Source organism: Ipomoea nil, unplaced genomic scaffold (assembly GCF_001879475.1).
Source record: "Ipomoea nil cultivar Tokyo-kokei standard unplaced genomic scaffold, Asagao_1.1 scaffold0382, whole genome shotgun sequence".
Classification (NCBI taxonomy): domain Eukaryota; kingdom Viridiplantae; phylum Streptophyta; class Magnoliopsida; order Solanales; family Convolvulaceae; genus Ipomoea; species Ipomoea nil.
The window spans coordinates 2,071,772-2,089,269 of record NW_017616810.1 but is presented as its reverse complement, the minus strand read 5'-3'; the positions used below and the strand labels follow the sequence as shown (position 1 = coordinate 2,089,269).

The window sequence follows — 17,498 nt, the reverse complement described above, 5'->3', positions numbered from 1 at the left end:
ATAAAGTCTCATGTTGGTACAATATCTAATTTTAAATATATACATGGGGTCAAGTGCATCCTCAAATCATTATAGTCTTAATTTATTTATTTACTTTTGATGGGTTAAGACCAATTAATAATATAATTTCTAAAGTTTTATTTTAATTACTAAAAAAATAATAATAATAATGTCTACAATACCTCACACCATTTTGATGTTGATCTATGAAAATTTTATTCAATAATAAATACAAGACTTACCATTATTCTCTCAAAAGGCTAGGGTGGCCTGGTCACTGGTCAAGTGGGTTAGTGGATAAAAGAAAATACTTGGTTAACTCTTATTTTATATTCTTAGCTTTTATTCTCTCTAACAAGTTTTTAATATAGATACTTTTTTGTGAATTCACATGACGAAAATACTCATTCAATTCATGTTTGTCACATTAGGGAGTAAAATTTAGGAGTACGTATAATAGAACTTGTGGATGAAGTATGATTCTTGTATTAAAAGGTCATGAATTCAATTATCGCCAACATCTCTTCGGTTAAGCCTGTGGCAGATGATGTTCTTAGAGCAATTTACTTCAAAATAAAAGATTTACAAGATTTCAAGGGCGATAAAACACTATTGACAAGGTGGTCCACTTATTTCCTTCTCTCAATGTATACTTAAGCTCAACCTACTGAAATACAAAAAGCCAATAACGTCTCCACTGAAGCTCAAATTCACAACTTCCCATATGAGAGTTCAACCCGAGTGTCATCTGTACACAATATGCTTAGCAAACTCATGTCAGCTTATTAACACCTTAATGCCATGAAATTTATGTGTAAATAGTTCTCCCAAACATGACCCGACCGAATAACAAGCATTGAAAGGAACAATGAAAAGTATATACATTGGAAGAATGAAAAGTATATACATTTACACACAAATAAACTAACTTAAAAAAAATAAAATAAAAAAAATCTGTGGGCACTATACATTGTTAGGACGATGACCACATTAAATCAAATCATAGACTTCACCAATCCATTGATGCTTAGGTTGTTTGCTAGCGATCCAATAATCCTTTTAGGCTTCTCATTTCATACCTTTTCTCTTCATGCTTTTTCATCCATCTTCTCATTTTCTCCGCCTGCCTGCTCCTATTCTTCTTTATTATCTTTAATTAATTAATTTTCCTAAATTCAATCATACTTCGGCGTACTGCAGAGCGGCGTACAATCATAATACCAATCCATAATCATGGAATGTTGACTAAAATAATGAATCAGGAAAAAAAAAAAAAAACTATTTCCACAAATTACCAAAAAAAAAAAAAAAAAAAAAAAAAAAGTAGCTGCAACAATGATGAGGTTGAAGGTCCCAAGTGGGCACAAGATAAGCACGTGGGCCGTGGGCGTCGTTGCCTTTCTCTTATTGCTTTGCGCTCTGCCATGGAACCAAACCTCTAAACCACATTAGCTTCTTCAATTCTCTCCAACCCTTCTTGGGTACAAGAAAGAAAACATATAAATATAATAAAGTTGGCAGCTTTCGAGAGTACAAAACAACCTTAAAATTTTATCAGGTTGTGGTCTGATCATTGTATCTCAGTTTTTTATGTTTTTTTTTGGGGGGGTTAATGGTGTTTGGGTTTTTAATTTTTGTAATTTGATCCGGGCGGGTTTAGTTTGGGTTAGTTGATGGGATTGGTGTGGCCTTTGATTCTTTTGTTCTTGCATGTCTAAATCAAAATGGGGCAGGGAATTTGACTGAAAGGACAAGGATTTTAATTGGGGTGGCTTCGATCATTTTCTTGGTTCATGTCGTTTTAGTCGCCACTGTTATATATCTCTCTCTCCTTGTTACCCAGATATTAACAAATCCCAAAACCCTTTTTCAGTTCTCCAGGTTTTATATTAGTTCTTTCTTGTTGGGTTTTTTAAAAATTTTTAATTAACCTTATTTTGGGTTTGTTTTTACTGAAAAGATTGCAGTAGAAACAAGTGGGTTTCTGGGTTATTAATCTTGGTTGTGGCTTTTTGTGTCTTTCCGACAACATATATTTGTAATTTGTCCCTCTGACTCCGCCATGCTGGCTTGTTGAATCTTGAAACTGCTTATTTAACGGCAGCCCAGAAAATCTTAGTAGATAAAGTTGCAGACTTGCAGCCATGAAGTTTATGAAACTTGGATCTCGGCCGGATACTTTCTACACCTCTGAAGCCGTCAGGTGATTTTTACCGTCTTTTTAGCTTTCTGTTTTTAGCGTTGGAATAATCGAATTTGTTTGGGGTTTTTAATTTCCTGAGGTTGTTGATTTGCAGATCGGTTTCCTCGGAAGTTTCGAGTGATCTCATAGTCCAAGTCAAAGGGAGCAGATATTTGCTTCACAAGGTACAGAGACCTACCATTCTTGATTTTCCGGCCGTGTACTCAATTCTTGATTTTCCGGCCGTGTACTCAATAATTGATTTTCCGGTCGTGTACTCAATTCTTGATTTTCCGGTAGTGTAATCAATTCTTGTTTTTCCGGCCGTGTACTCAATTCTTGTTTTTCCGGCTGTGTACTCAATTCTTGATTTTCCGGCCATGTAATCGATCAATTCTTGATTTTCCGGTCGTGTTTTGTTGAGCAGTTTCCGCTGTTGTCGAAGTGTTTGAGGTTGCAGAGGTTGTGTTCGGAGTCGCAGAGCCCGGAGAGTTCGCAGCACCAGATAGTGCAGCTGCCGGATTTTCCGGGCGGGGTGGAGGCGTTCGAGCTGTGCGCCAAGTTCTGCTACGGCATCACCGTCACGCTCAGCGCCTACAACATTGTCTCCGCCCGGTGCGCGGCGGAGTATCTGCAGATGACGGAGGAGGTGGAGAAGGGGAACTTGATATTCAAGCTGGAAGCTTTCTTGAATTCCTGCATTTTGCAGGGGTGGAAAGACGCCATCGTGACGCTTCAGAGCACCAAGGCGTTTGCCCTGTGGTCGGAGGATCTGGGGATCACCGGCCGGTGTATCGACGCCATTGCCTCCAAGGTTCTGGCCCATCCCACCAAGATGAATCTTTCCCGGAGCTACTCCCGCCGCGCCGGCGGGAGGGATGATGTGGTTTCCTGTAATGGATCGGAGAGTCTCCGGCACACCAAGAAAACCCCGTCCTCGGGGAAGGGGTGGTGGGCGGAGGATTTGGCGGAATTGAGTGTGGATTTATACTGGAGAACCATGATTGCTATAAAATCAGGGGTGAGAGTTCCGGCGAACCTAATCGGCGACGCCCTGAGAATCTACGCCTCGCGGTGGCTACCCAACGTTTCCAAATACGCCAAATCCGAGGAATCTGCAGATTCTCTCGCGGATGTCTTTTCCAAACACGCTCTCATTTTGGAGTCAATCATAAGCCTTCTACCGCCGGAAAAGGGCGCCGTTTCCACCGGCTTCCTCCTTAAGCTCCTCAAAGCCGCCAACATTCTCCGAGCCTCCACCGCCTCCAAAACGGAGCTAGCAAGACGGGTCGCGATCCAGCTCGAAGACGCCGCCGTCGGAGACCTCTTGATCCCATCGGAGCCCGACAAAAACGCCACAATCTACGACGTCGATGTCGTGCTGACTATCCTAGAACAGTTCATGATGCAGGGGCAGCCCAGCCCCCCGACAAGCCCTCCTCGCCGGACCAAAGATTTCGAGAGACGGAGATCCCGGTCGGCCGAGAATGTCGACCTCGAGTTCCAAGAAAGCCGGAGATCGTCCTCCGCTTCGCATAGCTCCAAGCTCAAAGTCGCCAAGCTTGTCGACGGCTATCTCCAGGAGATTGCCCGAGACCCAAATTTGTCCATGTCCAAATTCATCGCCGTCGCGGAATCCATCCCCGATTTCGCCAGAATCGACCACGACGATCTCTACAGAGCCATTGACATCTTTCTTAAGGTACAACGCTTAATTATAGACATTACCTGAAATTATGGAATTTCCGACCACCGAAAGTGATAATCAAGTTTAAAAGTAATAAACGTGGTCAGAAATAGCAATAAAGATTTTGTCCGGATACTAAAAGTGGTCTTTGACTCGATTTAAAATCACTTTCATATCAGAAATTTCATAATTTTCAGTGGCGAGAGTTCTTTCCTTTTAAATTATTTATGTATTTACCATGAAAAAATCACTAGGCGCCCGCCTGGACCGCTTAGAGCGCCTCGACGGGCGCCTAGAGCCCGTCTGGAACCGCTTAGGGCGCCTAAAGCGCCTAGGCAGGTGATTAATCGGCACCTAGGTGGTGGACCGTCTAGCGCCTAAGCGCCAATTAATCGATCGCAATTTTTGCAACATTGGTCTGCAAGAAAAAATGTCAAATTCCCAACATTTTCCGATGTATAATCGTTGAACTTCAAAAACGCAGGGCCACCAAGAACTGAACAAGACGGAAAGAAAACGTCTGTGCAGGAGTCTAGACTGCAGAAAGTTATCAATGGAAGCGTGCATGCATGCAGCGCAGAACGAGCTTCTTCCCCTCCGGGTAGTGGTCCAAGTCCTCTTCTTCGAGCAAGCGCGGGCCACCGTCTCCGGCGCCCACATAACGGAGCTTCCGGGCAACATCAAGGCGTTGTTAGCCAAAGCCGCGCCGGCGGAGGAGGTCGGGGCCAAGACCTCAGCCGCCTCTTTCGCCGCCGCCAAAATGACACCCAATTCCAAGCTCTCCACGCTGAAGATGAAGCTGGCGGAGGACGACGAGTTGGACGGAAACTTCGCCGGCGGGATGGGGAAAGGTTCGAGGACTAAAGCGTTGTGTGTTGCTCCTAACCGGCCGAAGAAGATGTTCAGCAAGTTGTGGTCAAGCAGGAATTGTGCGAGTCAAAGGATATGAATCAAAAAGTTTTTGTTTATCTTCTTAATATAACGTATAAACATACTCTGTTTTCATCAATCTTGATATGATTTTTTTTTTTTTTTTTTTTTGGTTTCCGCCATTTCCAAGTTCTTCCCAATCAAATTAAACTTTGTAATCCTTAGACAAAAGTAAACCCCAATGTCTATAGTTGGTGTAACCTATGCTAATAAACCTCAAATCTATTCAATTAGAATCAAGAATTCACTTCTTTTCTTTTTAAACTATTATAATATGTGAAATTGAGAGACATTTTGTGTGTATCTTTGATTTACTAGAAAATATGCAGCTGAGAGTGTCTTTATGAATAAAACTCTGTTATGGCCTACAAGGAGGGAAATTATTAAATCAATATAGATTGTCGGTATCTGTTCAAATCAGGAAAATCAATAAACAATTCGAACAAATAGCAATCGTTATACCCTGCACCACGGCGCACATAGCACTGTGCGCCCCGCACCTCCCAAAACGACGTCGTTTTGGGAGGCGCGGTAGGAAGTTGACGTGGTTATGTGTATTTGTTTATACAATTATGTGTATATTTTTTTATACAGTTATGTGTGTTTGTTTATACAATTATATAGAACGGCGTCATTTTACATCAGGACGCACAATGCAATGCGCGCCCTGGTTCACGATATAAATTGCAAACAAATAATGGGATCATGTAAAACACCCAAAACATGCAAGTAAAGCACAATCTGAACCAGTCTGGCTGGTGAAAAGCCCATGCCATCTTCCTACAAATTTTTTTGGGAGAGAAAGGGTTTTGCCGGCTTGGCCCTGGTCTAAGGCCCATGTTTTGAATAGACCTATAGTCTGACTAAACCGACCCATAGTTTTCATTTTTGAGTTTGTCTTCTGGCTGATCTTGTTTAGTTTGGGCCTTTAATGTGCTTGCAGAGGAATTCTTCTGCCAACTATGAAAGCCCGTCATATTCTTCTGTGGAAATAGTTATGCTGTGCATCTGCATGGTGCATACGGATGCAAAAACGACGTCGTTTTATTAAAAACGCGCGTCTTTCCTTTAAAAAAAAAAATTCAGGTTCGATTCCTAGCAACAGCATTATGTTGTTCAATCATTATGGAATTATAGTTCATTGATTCTGGAATTATAGTTCATCGATTCTGGAATTGTAGTTCATCGATTTTGGAATTTTAGTTCATAGATTCTGGAATTTTTAGTTCATAGATTAGATTCTGGAATTATAGTTCATCGATTATGGAATTATAGTTCATCGATTCTGGAATTTTAATTCATATGTTGTTGCTGGGAATCGAACCTGATTTTTTTTTTTCTAGGAGAGACGCGTGGTTTATTAAAACGACGTCGTTTTTGCATCCGTATGCACCATGCATGGTGCATACGGATGCACAGCATAATTTGCCCTTCTGTGGTTATGTTAGGGACAGACATTCTTCCTTGAAGCATGCCCACAACCTCAGACGATAGCATTGAAGGATTAAGTAATTCCAGTAGGGGTTGTCAATTTCCCCGAAATTAAAGCATTAGGACCATGTTTAGTAACATAGTTAGTTTATTAGTCAATTTTGGTCTATTTGACAACTATTAGCTGTTTGACTTGGTTAAGTGTTTGATTAATTAGCCTTTTGTAATAGTTTGTTATTATAAAACGCTACAATTAAAAAATCTGCTCAAAACAGTTTTTTCGATCAGCTTTTTTAGAAAGTCATGTTGCATGTAATCGTTTATTAGCTAACATTTAATTTACCAAACATCTTACTACAATCCGCTAATGTTATTAATTAGTCAAACTCACTAAACCAATTAGTTATCCAAAAAAAAGCTGTATTAATACCCTATTTTTGTAGACTAGAGTCCACAGTATAATTTGCCAATGGGCACTATTTTGTTTTATCCAAAAAAAAAAAAGCTGTATCAATACCTTATTTTTGTGTCCTTTCAAGTTTTTTTTTTTTTTTTTTTTTCACTACTTTCTATTAGAATGTAGACATGTAGTATCCATTCTGCTGAAACACAAAGAGTCAATACTGTCTCTACTAAGACTTAAACTCATAATCTTCCATATGAAAGTCCAACCTTAGTGCAATTAGACCACAAGGTTTTGACTTTTCATTACTTTCTTAAAGACTGGTTGTTGGTAATCTTTCGATTGCTTTAGTCATAAAAACAACACTATTTTTTCTCAAATTTGAAGAGTAAATTATCTCGAAAATATATTTTCTTGTGAACTAAAGTAGGACATTACTTCAAAAAAAATAAAATAATGTAGGACATTACTAGACTAATATTTTAAAGAGTTATACTCTAGCTAGGCACTCTTAAGATTATCATTATCCCTACAATATTCTCTCATTTTCAAAAGTAAATCCCACTTTAACATCATCAAATCTGTAAATTCTTTAATATTTTCTCTACATCCCACAATATTCTCTCACTTTCAAAAATAGCCCAACTTACATATTATATTATAAATATAATAATAAAGTAATAATACAATAAATAAAAATAAAAAAGGAAATAAAAGTCAATTGTAAACTTGCTATTGTAGCAAGCTTACAAGCTACATAAGCTAACAAAATAAAACAAAAAATAAAATTAAAAAATCTACATTACCTTCCACATCATCTTGAAAGGGGTTCACTTGCTGAGATGAAGACAACCTAAATTTTACTCGCTCACTTTTACTTCATGATGTGATAAACAAAGATATGATATTTTCATCATGTGGGTCCACCAGAAAAAAGTATATACATCAAAGATTTATGAAATCAAGGTCTAAAAATTGTGAATAAAAAGTGAGAGTGAATGTAGTAATTTTTTTTTTTTTCAAATGGGCTCCACTGTCACTACTCACTAGGGTTTCATGTATTGGGCCAACTCCCTTGAAGTGGTCCGTTATTGTTCCACGCAGGCAAAGACAAACGCGTGTAGCATAAATACAATTTTGCACACTCATAGTGTCATAGTACACTGCACAATTAAATTATCTACTTCCATTAATGTAATAAACCAAACCGTATTTACTAAGTAGCCGGACACCCTAACTCCAACAAGCCAAGCACGCATTTATATCCCTAAATAATTACCCATTTACACACCGTATTATATTGCTGATTCCTCAGAGGTATACCGTACCATATTGTATATATTTTGCAACCAATTTTGTCTTTAGAGACACTCAACATGCAGTGCCTTAAACATGACACAATTTATTTCATATATAATTGTCCTTTTGTTGGGCAGAGTCTGATAAAGGACCAATTCCAACACCATGTGTTGGGTGTCAGACCCAGAATTGCCCTTCTCTTATTGGGACACACAACTTGGACACTACTTCAAAAGAAGTCGGAGTCCATAGGTACATCCATTGCCACTATTCGTGTAGGTTCAGCCTCAAGCTAAGACCATAACTATAGAAGTGTTCCCTTGTTGTTCCCGGTGTGGATCAAGCACTGCACTCATATCACTGGGTGATAGATTTAATTATTCAGGGTGGACTCGAATTACTTAATTCCGGTAAAGAATGTATATGTGAAATAGATAAAACGAGCAAAACGATGTCGTAAGATCGCGGAGACCGTATACTATATTAAATATCACTAATAAGCTATTACACTGCTTAATTAGGACAATAGTAGGTAGAATATAATGAACGTATCTTAATGAGACAATGTGAGGGGTATTTATAGCTACGCCCCCTAGAGTGGCGGGGTTGGTTAGATCCGTGTTGACCGCACTCGTTTGATTGGGTCCCTGGTCGGCCCTGTTTGTGGCTGACCCCGTTTATGGCCGACCCCTTTGGGGTCGGCACCTACTCCTAGCCGAGGCCTCATGGGCCGAGCCCAGGCCTTAACCCCGGGGGCCCGGGTCTTGCTCCACCTCCACGGGTCCGTTTGCTCCGATCCTAATATATCCATCACCCAACATTCTAGAAGTATTTATTTCCTCATTTATATAAATAATATAAATCCAGAAACACATATAGATAGACGAGTAGATACCAAATTAATAAAATTAATGCAACACAATGGCTATATATATCTATACATACCGGCGGCGGCCGGCGGCGAAGAACGTGGCATACTAAATAACATTTGATTAGCATGTATATACATATATAACGTGGAGTATAATATATGCGTGGCCTTGGCAGATGTGATGACGCATGCACAACAGTCAGCTCTGACGCCTGCATGCCGGGGCCACCAACTTCCGGCCATCCTTAATTTTGAGAGCATTCATTGGGTTGCCGGAGATGTATTTATGGTATTGCAGTGCATATATAAAGGCATCATATCAGTGCAGGCTGATCTTTTGCAGTGATATACATATAACATATTTATAATATGATCTTATGCTTACGTCGTGTAGGCCAATGTTATATGCTTGCATGCATGCATGAATATCAATTCCTCAGTACTATTCTGCACCCACATTATATACATAAATACTACATTCACCCTTTATACTGTTCACTATTGATGCCATCATTATTATACACTTTTCATATTCTAGCTTTATTGGAGTGTTTTCTAGCCTAAGGCAAATTAATTTTAAGTCTCCAAAATCCGGAACAAGAGTCACTAGAGGATGTATATCGTGAGTTGCCCGTTCCACTCCTGGCTGTACACTTCGCGCAGAAGGCCGAGGTCTTCATCATATCTGATCGGTCAAGGTATTGTAATGACTCCCTAGGTTGGAGGATTTTTTATATTATGATTGAGAAAAAACGATATCATGAAATCAAGAATAGAAAATGAAAACAAAGAAGAAAATTTTTGTGGTTTTGCCGAGAGTCAACATGAGAGCGAAGAAGATCTTTTATTAATTTTGGATAATTCAATGGTACATTTAGAAAATTACTCATGTGTAGTATATTTTGATTTGCTTCGTTGTGCTCCATTCTACTATGCTCCGGCACATGTCATCTTCCAGTAACATATGAGACATAAACAACATTATGATCTGTTGGGCGGCGACTTGGAGAATCAAGCCTAGCATCATGCCATCGGAACGTGGTGCTAACTGCTATGCAAATATAAGAAAATAATGTTGCACACATTCGTTACTAGCTATAACTTTTGGTGTAGTAGTATATACTTGATCTTGACAATTGATATCAGAGCAGTTCCCGAGTCTAACATGACGCAATTATAAGGAACTAAAGTTGTGTCCGTCTTCATTACTATCTATAACTTTTGGTGTATTAGTAAGCGCTTGATCCAAGTATAAAGAAATATATAGATTTTGACGTAATAGTAAATACTTGATTCTAACTTGATCAAAATATACATCTATACTGATTCAATCGAAAATTTTTTAACAATTTAAAATCAAACTCGTGATTTTGAAATACGAAAATCATGTTTCACCTATTCGTCTATTCTTTCAGGACGAATCGGAGTATTTTTGAATTGTGGGTGTATAATGTGAATATATAACAAGTTGGTACGTAATATCATTAATGTTTCTCCCAAAGGAAGCTACGGGGTAACGATAAAAATGGAGATGACGTGGGGATGTGAAGATCATTAAAGATTATACAACAAATGTTGCTGCTATGTAATGGCCTGGTCGGCTGGTCCACAACATTCTAGCAGCTTACATATATAATATGTATATATATATATATATATATATATATATATATATATATATATATATGCATCAAATGATGTTCAGTACCGTGTAAGTTGCATCCTAGGTAGCATCTACGCTGATGTAAAATTTTAGAATAATTCTGCTGGGGACAACAATAATTTTAGTCCATAATAACTTTTTAAATAATTATGTATATTATTACATCATTATTTTTTGTTATTGATATTTGCCATATATGAAGAAATGCAAACTGATTTGATGCCCAGAATTGATATAACGAACAAGACTGAAAATTTGAGAAAAAATACAATGTTATATATCTTGCTAGTAATTGGAGTATGGAGGTCCGAATAGATGTGATTTTGTTGTGAGCATTCTATACAAGCATTTGGGGTTTGTTACCTTAAACTTAGAGTTTAAACTTATATAAAAAGTGTAACACTTTTGTGAGACCGTCTCGCAGGTCTCAATTTGTGAGACAGATATCATTAATCAAATATCTGATCCGTTTCACAGATTGAGACCGCGAGACACTCTCACACAAATTTTTGTCATATAAAAAAAATTAAAAAATATAATTAAAACGAATTTATTTAAAAATAAATTCGAGCATATCATATCAAGAGCGTTCATAAGAATAATACTATACATACTTCTACTTTTTACTACATTTTATACTCCTTCACTCAAATCAATATACATGAGGAAGTTTGATTTTCCCATTCACAATGTGTGTATTTGTGCGACTTAGATCATCAATTTAATATCTCATTGTGTATTTGTGGGACTTAGATCATCAATTTATTATCTAATCTCTTTCAGCCTCATTTTTCTCACAAACTCCAATAAAGCAATATAAAGAAATTAAACTTTCTGAAAATAGAAGGTCAACTCCCTAAGAATCATGTATACCCAAATAACCCAAACTTTATTGTTTACTACAAATTAAAGGATGTGAAACAAAGCAGCATTTGCTTAGGCAAGGAATAGAAACTTCCTATTTTTATGAAAAGAAAACAATACCATGAAAACCATTGTATTACAGAATAATGGTATTGCCACCCGGCATTAATTTAGTAGATGAAAAATCTTACTTAAGACTTGATTCTAGTAATAAAGTAGGCTGAGTTTCGTAACAATTAAGAATGTGTATTGGCCTGGTAAATCTCCTTTCCATATCTGTAATACAATCGTTATACCCTACACCACGGCGCGTGTAGCACTGTGCGCCGCGCGCCTCCCAAAACGACGTCGTTTTGGGATGCACGGTAGGAAGTTGCTGTGATTATGTATATTTGTTCATACAATTATGTATATTTGTTCATACAATTATGTACATTTTTATACAATTATGTACATTCTTTTTATACAATTATGTACATATGAATCAGAAAATTTTTGTGTATTATATTAAAAGTTGATGTGTATTATGTTAAAAGTTTATGTTTATTATGTATTATGTTAGATTATGTCACTACTGGAAATTATGAAATTTCCGACCACCTGAAAATGATCTTAAATTAAGTTGATACCAAAAAGTCCAAAAAGTGGTCGGAAATAGCAACAAAGGTTTTTCCGGATACCAAAAGTGATCGGAACAAGGCTTTCGACTTGATTTAAGATCACTTTCAGGTGGTCGGAAATTCCATAATTTTCAGTAGTGTGTATATTATCTTTTAAAAAAGAGTATGTATATTTTGTTATATAATTATGTACATTCATGTATACAATTATGTGTATTCTTTTTAATATAACATTATGTACATGGTTTTTTTAAAAGAAAAATTAACTGCCAAATAATGGGGCGGAAAATTTCAAAAAAAAAAAATTGAAATGACGTCGTTTTGCATCTGGGTGCACAATGCAACGCGCGCCGTGGTTCAAGATATAAATTGCATCTGTAATAACTATTAACTAAAGATAAAGTGCATTAGAAAAGTTTTGTACTATTGTCCACCTCTTTGGGGCAATTCTTGTCTCATTTTAATTTCCTTTATTAGATAAAGATATTTAACATGGAAGCTAAGTATAAAACAAAAATACACATTTATATAAAGAAATCACAAAGATAAATAAATGGTTTTTATTCATTAGCTACCACTATAATACTTCTATATAGTTCTTGATGCTTTGTTAATGAAGAACAAAGAGGAGATTAAGCTTGAGTAACAACATTATGTTGTCGTCTACATAGGAGAAACAAGATTGAACAACGTAATTAGATATTTTAATTAGTTGTAAACACGTTTAAAGGGTCCGGGAACTGATGAAGCATATCTCCGAGCATTATTTCCGGCGAAATCTGAAAGTTGGCCGAGAAATCATTGTGAAACGGAAGCGACGACGTCTGTGAATCCTCAAAACCGGTAATGGAATCCCCGAACTGCGCTTGAACCCCGACTCCTCCTTGGAAAACTCCGAACTGGTTGTTGACACTTGTTTTCACGGCGAAAGAGTCCACCGCCGGCAAGGGAACGGATTTTGCGGGGTTGGGTTTTGGGAAGAATCCGTTTAGGACTTCTTCTAGCAGGCCGGAACCGGAGGGATCGGTCGGAAAGAAGTCCATCCCGGTTTCTTCGATTTGGGTGCAGGGGTTTTTAGGCGGCGGCTCCGGGAACGTTGGAAGGCTCACGGTGGTGCAGAAGACGTTGCTAGTTAGAGAGCTGAGGTTGTTGTTGAGCATGGAAGGGAGATGGATGCTTGGAGCGGCGGCGGCGGTGGTTGATGATGGGTTGAGAAAATCGGTTACCGGGAGAGTGTGTAACGATTTGTTCATCTTCCTCGAAAGATTGTAAGGGTTTGAAAAGGTGGACTGAAAGAACTGTTTTGTGGGCAAATCCTTGAGCGAAATCTGGTGATGGGAAGTGAACTTGTTGCTGCTGTAAAGAGGGTGGCTGAAGCAGTCGGCGGCGGCGGCGGCGAGCGGCGGCGGGTACACAAAGTTGGTTCTAGCTTTAACCCCACGCATAGCTCTAGCGGCACAGTCATAAGCACAGGCGGCTTCCTCCGCCGTATCAAACGTTCCAAGCCACCTTCTCTCTTTGGACTGCGGATCCCTTATCTCCGCCGCGTAACGGCCCCACGGACGGCGGCGCACGCCCCGATACCTCATCTTGGTAGTACCGGCGGAGTCAGCGGCGGCGTCCCTTAAGGCCCTCTTGTTATTGGCGGCGGTGGATGTGGCGGCAGTGGAAGTGGCAGTGGCGCATCTCTTGGAAGGGGTGGGAAAAGAGGGTTTGACGTGAAGGAGGTCAGGAGACTCAGTAAGGGTGTTTAGCCTCCTCATTGTTTCTTCCATTTTGATGATGGTGAAAAGACAAGTGCGTATAGTACTAGGTTAAGGTTATGAAATGAAACGAGGAAACAAAGGTTGTGATGGTAGAAATGTTGGAATATTTTGGGTGTTTTGTTTCACTCAAGCAAGCTATGCCTCAAGGTGTTTCACCAGAGAATATGATGGATGGACTATGGAGCATGAAGATGAGCTTGTATTTATAGTGCTTTGGGGTTCGCAGTTGCATTTATAGAGGCATATGAGAATTCACTCTCCTTACACACATGGAGAAACAAGTGTTTCTTTTGGTCCACTATATGCAATAATAAATGTAATTTTTTTTAGGGAAAGTGACATATTTGGCCACTAATATATATATATATATATATATATATATATATATATATATATATAGAGAGAGAGAGAGAGAGAGAGAGAGGGAGGGGGAGGGAGTGGATGATGTGCAAAGATAGCTTTTCGTGCTGTTAGCAGAATATATATATATATATATATATATATATATATATATATCAAAATCTGAAAATCAATGAAAATGAAAAAAAACGTAGTAACATTTTTATAATTTTCACAGTGCATAAACATGGTAGCTTAGCCTTTTTTGTAATTACAATTGTTTATTTAAAAATGCTTAATAGTGTATTCGAGTATATGTGTGTGTGCGCGCACGCACACAGTTAAGTTGATGGGATTGATAAAAAGATTGATTTTTATACATAGCATATTAGGATATAATCTTTAATCAAATATGGGGATTCGAACCCTACCAATGTCAAAGAATAGAGGTATAGATTTGGTGTTATTATTGTGGGTACAAACATTTGAGAATTTGTTGGTCACTTTAGACACATTTTTCGATTTACCTCGCTCATCTACCTTTAAGAAATAGCATGAAAAAGCCTTTTAAGTTTGAAATTCAAACTTTATATGTAATTTCCCAATTTTATATATGTGTGAATTTGTATGTATAGTGAATTCATCAATTTCATCCCATGCATGCAAAGAATCTAATTTTATGCGATAAACTAACCCAAAGTTTACTCCCATTTCGGCTAGTTTCGTAATTTCACCATCAAACCGCCCAATTCAAGAACCAAAATGACAAAAGATCCTTACATGAGTTAAGTTTACTCAACCCAATACCAATTCAACCATCATATAGAGGTTGTAATTTTTCTAGCAATTATATTGTGGACCGCGATGCACAATGCATTGTGCACCGCGGTCCAAAAACGGCGACGTTTCTTCAAGTAAAGAAACGGTGCGCCGTTACAGTTAATGGAGCGTGCATGTTTTGTGTATTAATTAACAACTAAAACTACGGTGTATCTAAACTGATATTGCCTCACGTATTATTTTTATATTGTCAAGTGAAACTGCAATTGAAATGAATTGAAACTGTTGTTGTGTTGAAATGACACTGCAATGTATACAAAATGAAGCTGAATAACAATTTCACATATTTGAGTGTATATTGCCCAGCGAAACTGTAGTTATATTAAAATGATACTGTAGTTGTGTTGAAATGAAACTACAGTGTATATAAAATGAATCTGAATAACATTTCACATATTTGAGTGTATATTGTGCAATGAAGCTGTAGTTATATCGAAATGTTCATGTAGTTGTATTTTAATGAAACTATAGTGTATATAAAATAAAATTAAATAACATTTTCACATATTTGAGTGTTATAATATCGAATAAAACTGTAATTATATCAAAATGAAACTGCAATGTATACAAAATGAAACTGAATAACAGAGTTACTTTTTTGCGGAACGGCGTGTAACGGATGCTATTTCTTTTTATTAAACAAAATGACGTCGTTTAGAAGTTCGATGCATAATTCATTATGCACCGCGGTGCACAATATAATTTGCCTGATTTTCCTCATCGCCAAAAAGAATGACAACATGATAAAAGATCTTTACATAGGAAGAACTAAATTTACTCAACTTAATACTGTTGAGCATATAGCCATGCAATCTAACTATCAGTTTAGGCTTTTAGTTAAGATGGAGCACATGCTTCAATTTGGTATCAGAGCCAGACTAAAAGGTCATGGGTACGGTCCACGTGTTGGGTTCCCGGACCTAAGTGGTTGCTATTTTTCCTCTTGTGTGACAAGAGATCCAGCACAACAGAAGTCATCTTCCTCGGAAAATTAGACACAAATTTATTATTATATTGCCATTATTAGCATGGGGTTTTGAAGGAATTGAAGAAAATGCAGTCAGCTCGGAACTTGGACTTGGTAGCTGATCTGATCTAAAACCCAAAACTGTAGTTTTGTTTTGGGGCACAGTAAATGTCTGGAGGTATATATCTTCTGCAACTCCACGGCACAAGAGACAAATGAATCAAGGTGAAAAGGAAAGTAAGAAAAAAGGAGAATCTGGAAAACTGGGGAGTTGTCTGCATGAATTTTTGATTTGATTGACGCCGATTTCGAATTCAATAGGGTTTCCCAGGTTTGTTGGTCTAATTTTAGGAAATGGATTGCTTCTTTCAATGAATCCATATAAATTTTTAGCTGTTTTTAGTCCCTGTTGTTGTGGATTTTAAACACCACAAGAAACACGTACAGACACTTTCGTGTTATTTTGACCCCCAAAAAATATACTTTTTATCCAACTTTGATCACCTTTATATGATGAGAATATGCATTTTTAATGTCACAAAAAAAAAATATCTAATCTTTTTTAATGACAGTACACACTGCTGGAAATTATGGAATTTTTGACTATTTGAAAGTAATCTTAAATCAAGTTGAAAGTAAAAGTGGTCGGAAATAGCAACAAAGATTTTTTCAAACACTAAAAGTGGTCGGAACAAGACTTTCGACTTGATTTAATATCACTTTCAGGTGGTTAGAAATTTCATAATTTCTAGTAGTGGTACTATATTAGTATGATGATATCATGTTTTTTATAACTCATTTTATTTTCCATTCCTATAAAAGAAAAAACATTTGTTCTGCATATTTGTAATGGTGGTTGAGGCACACCTTTCCTACATCCATGTCAGGATTTGGGGGCAAAAGTTAGAGAAAAAAAGGTGATATATAGTGTATGAATTAATATAGGATCAATTGCCAGAATTTTCTTGAATGGAACGAATTTTCCTTGGAAGTCGAAAAGGTCTCTATTCCCAAACAGTGAAACTGTGAGAGACACAGAGATAAATTACACTGGCGGCTCCTAGAATTTGTTCCTCACACACTTGCTTATGATGTTTTAAAGTGATACATAAATGTTTGATGATATATCATATATATTTATATCTTTTACTTTAGATGGAAAGTTTCTCACCTGATTTCTAATCACGCATGCTTTGTAATGCTGATAATTTGAACTTGAAAAGGAAGCTAGCTAGTAGTAATTGCTATTATTAGGATTTGAAAACTAGGGTTTTTGCTTTCACATGGAATTGTCTCAACTCTCAACTATATTTTTAAATTAGGGTTCTTTATTATCCTACTCTAACCTTATGTTTATTTGGTAAATTATGACTACGTGAGTACGTGTATGGTGGGTATGTAGAGATAAGTTGTAGTTTAAGTACAGATGCCATTATGCAAGCTTGATTCTAAGTGAATAGAACATTATACTCGTATGAAAAAATTATAAGTTTGACTTTTGTAATTAGCATCTTCTCATTTAAATCGTTGTATAAAATTTTTTTTACAACAATGTGACTTTCTTATGTGGTTTGCATGTTATTACACATGAACAAAAAAATAAGTAGAATTACCAAAATAATTTTAGTTCAGACAC

The 17,498-nt window shown here is 37.4% G+C and overlaps 2 protein-coding genes across 2 annotated transcripts; one reads left to right on the top strand and one right to left on the bottom strand.

Annotated features, from left to right (window-relative positions):
* The first annotated feature begins 1,440 nt into the window (after positions 1–1,440).
* On the top strand, positions 1,441–5,042 carry LOC109172046 (BTB/POZ domain-containing protein At1g67900). The gene is made up of 4 exons (XM_019321191.1): positions 1,441–2,203; positions 2,298–2,367; positions 2,610–3,884; positions 4,354–5,042. The coding sequence occupies exons 1-4, from the start codon at positions 2,145–2,147 to the stop codon at positions 4,816–4,818; spliced, it is 1,869 nt and encodes a 622-aa protein (XP_019176736.1). The 5' UTR covers positions 1,441–2,144; the 3' UTR covers positions 4,819–5,042.
* Positions 5,043–12,654: 7,612 nt separating this feature from the next.
* Positions 12,655–13,713, bottom strand: LOC109171847 (ethylene-responsive transcription factor ESR2-like). The gene has a single exon (XM_019320922.1). The coding sequence runs from the start codon at positions 13,711–13,713 to the stop codon at positions 12,655–12,657; it is 1,059 nt and encodes a 352-aa protein (XP_019176467.1).
* Positions 13,714–17,498: the final 3,785 nt, after the last annotated feature.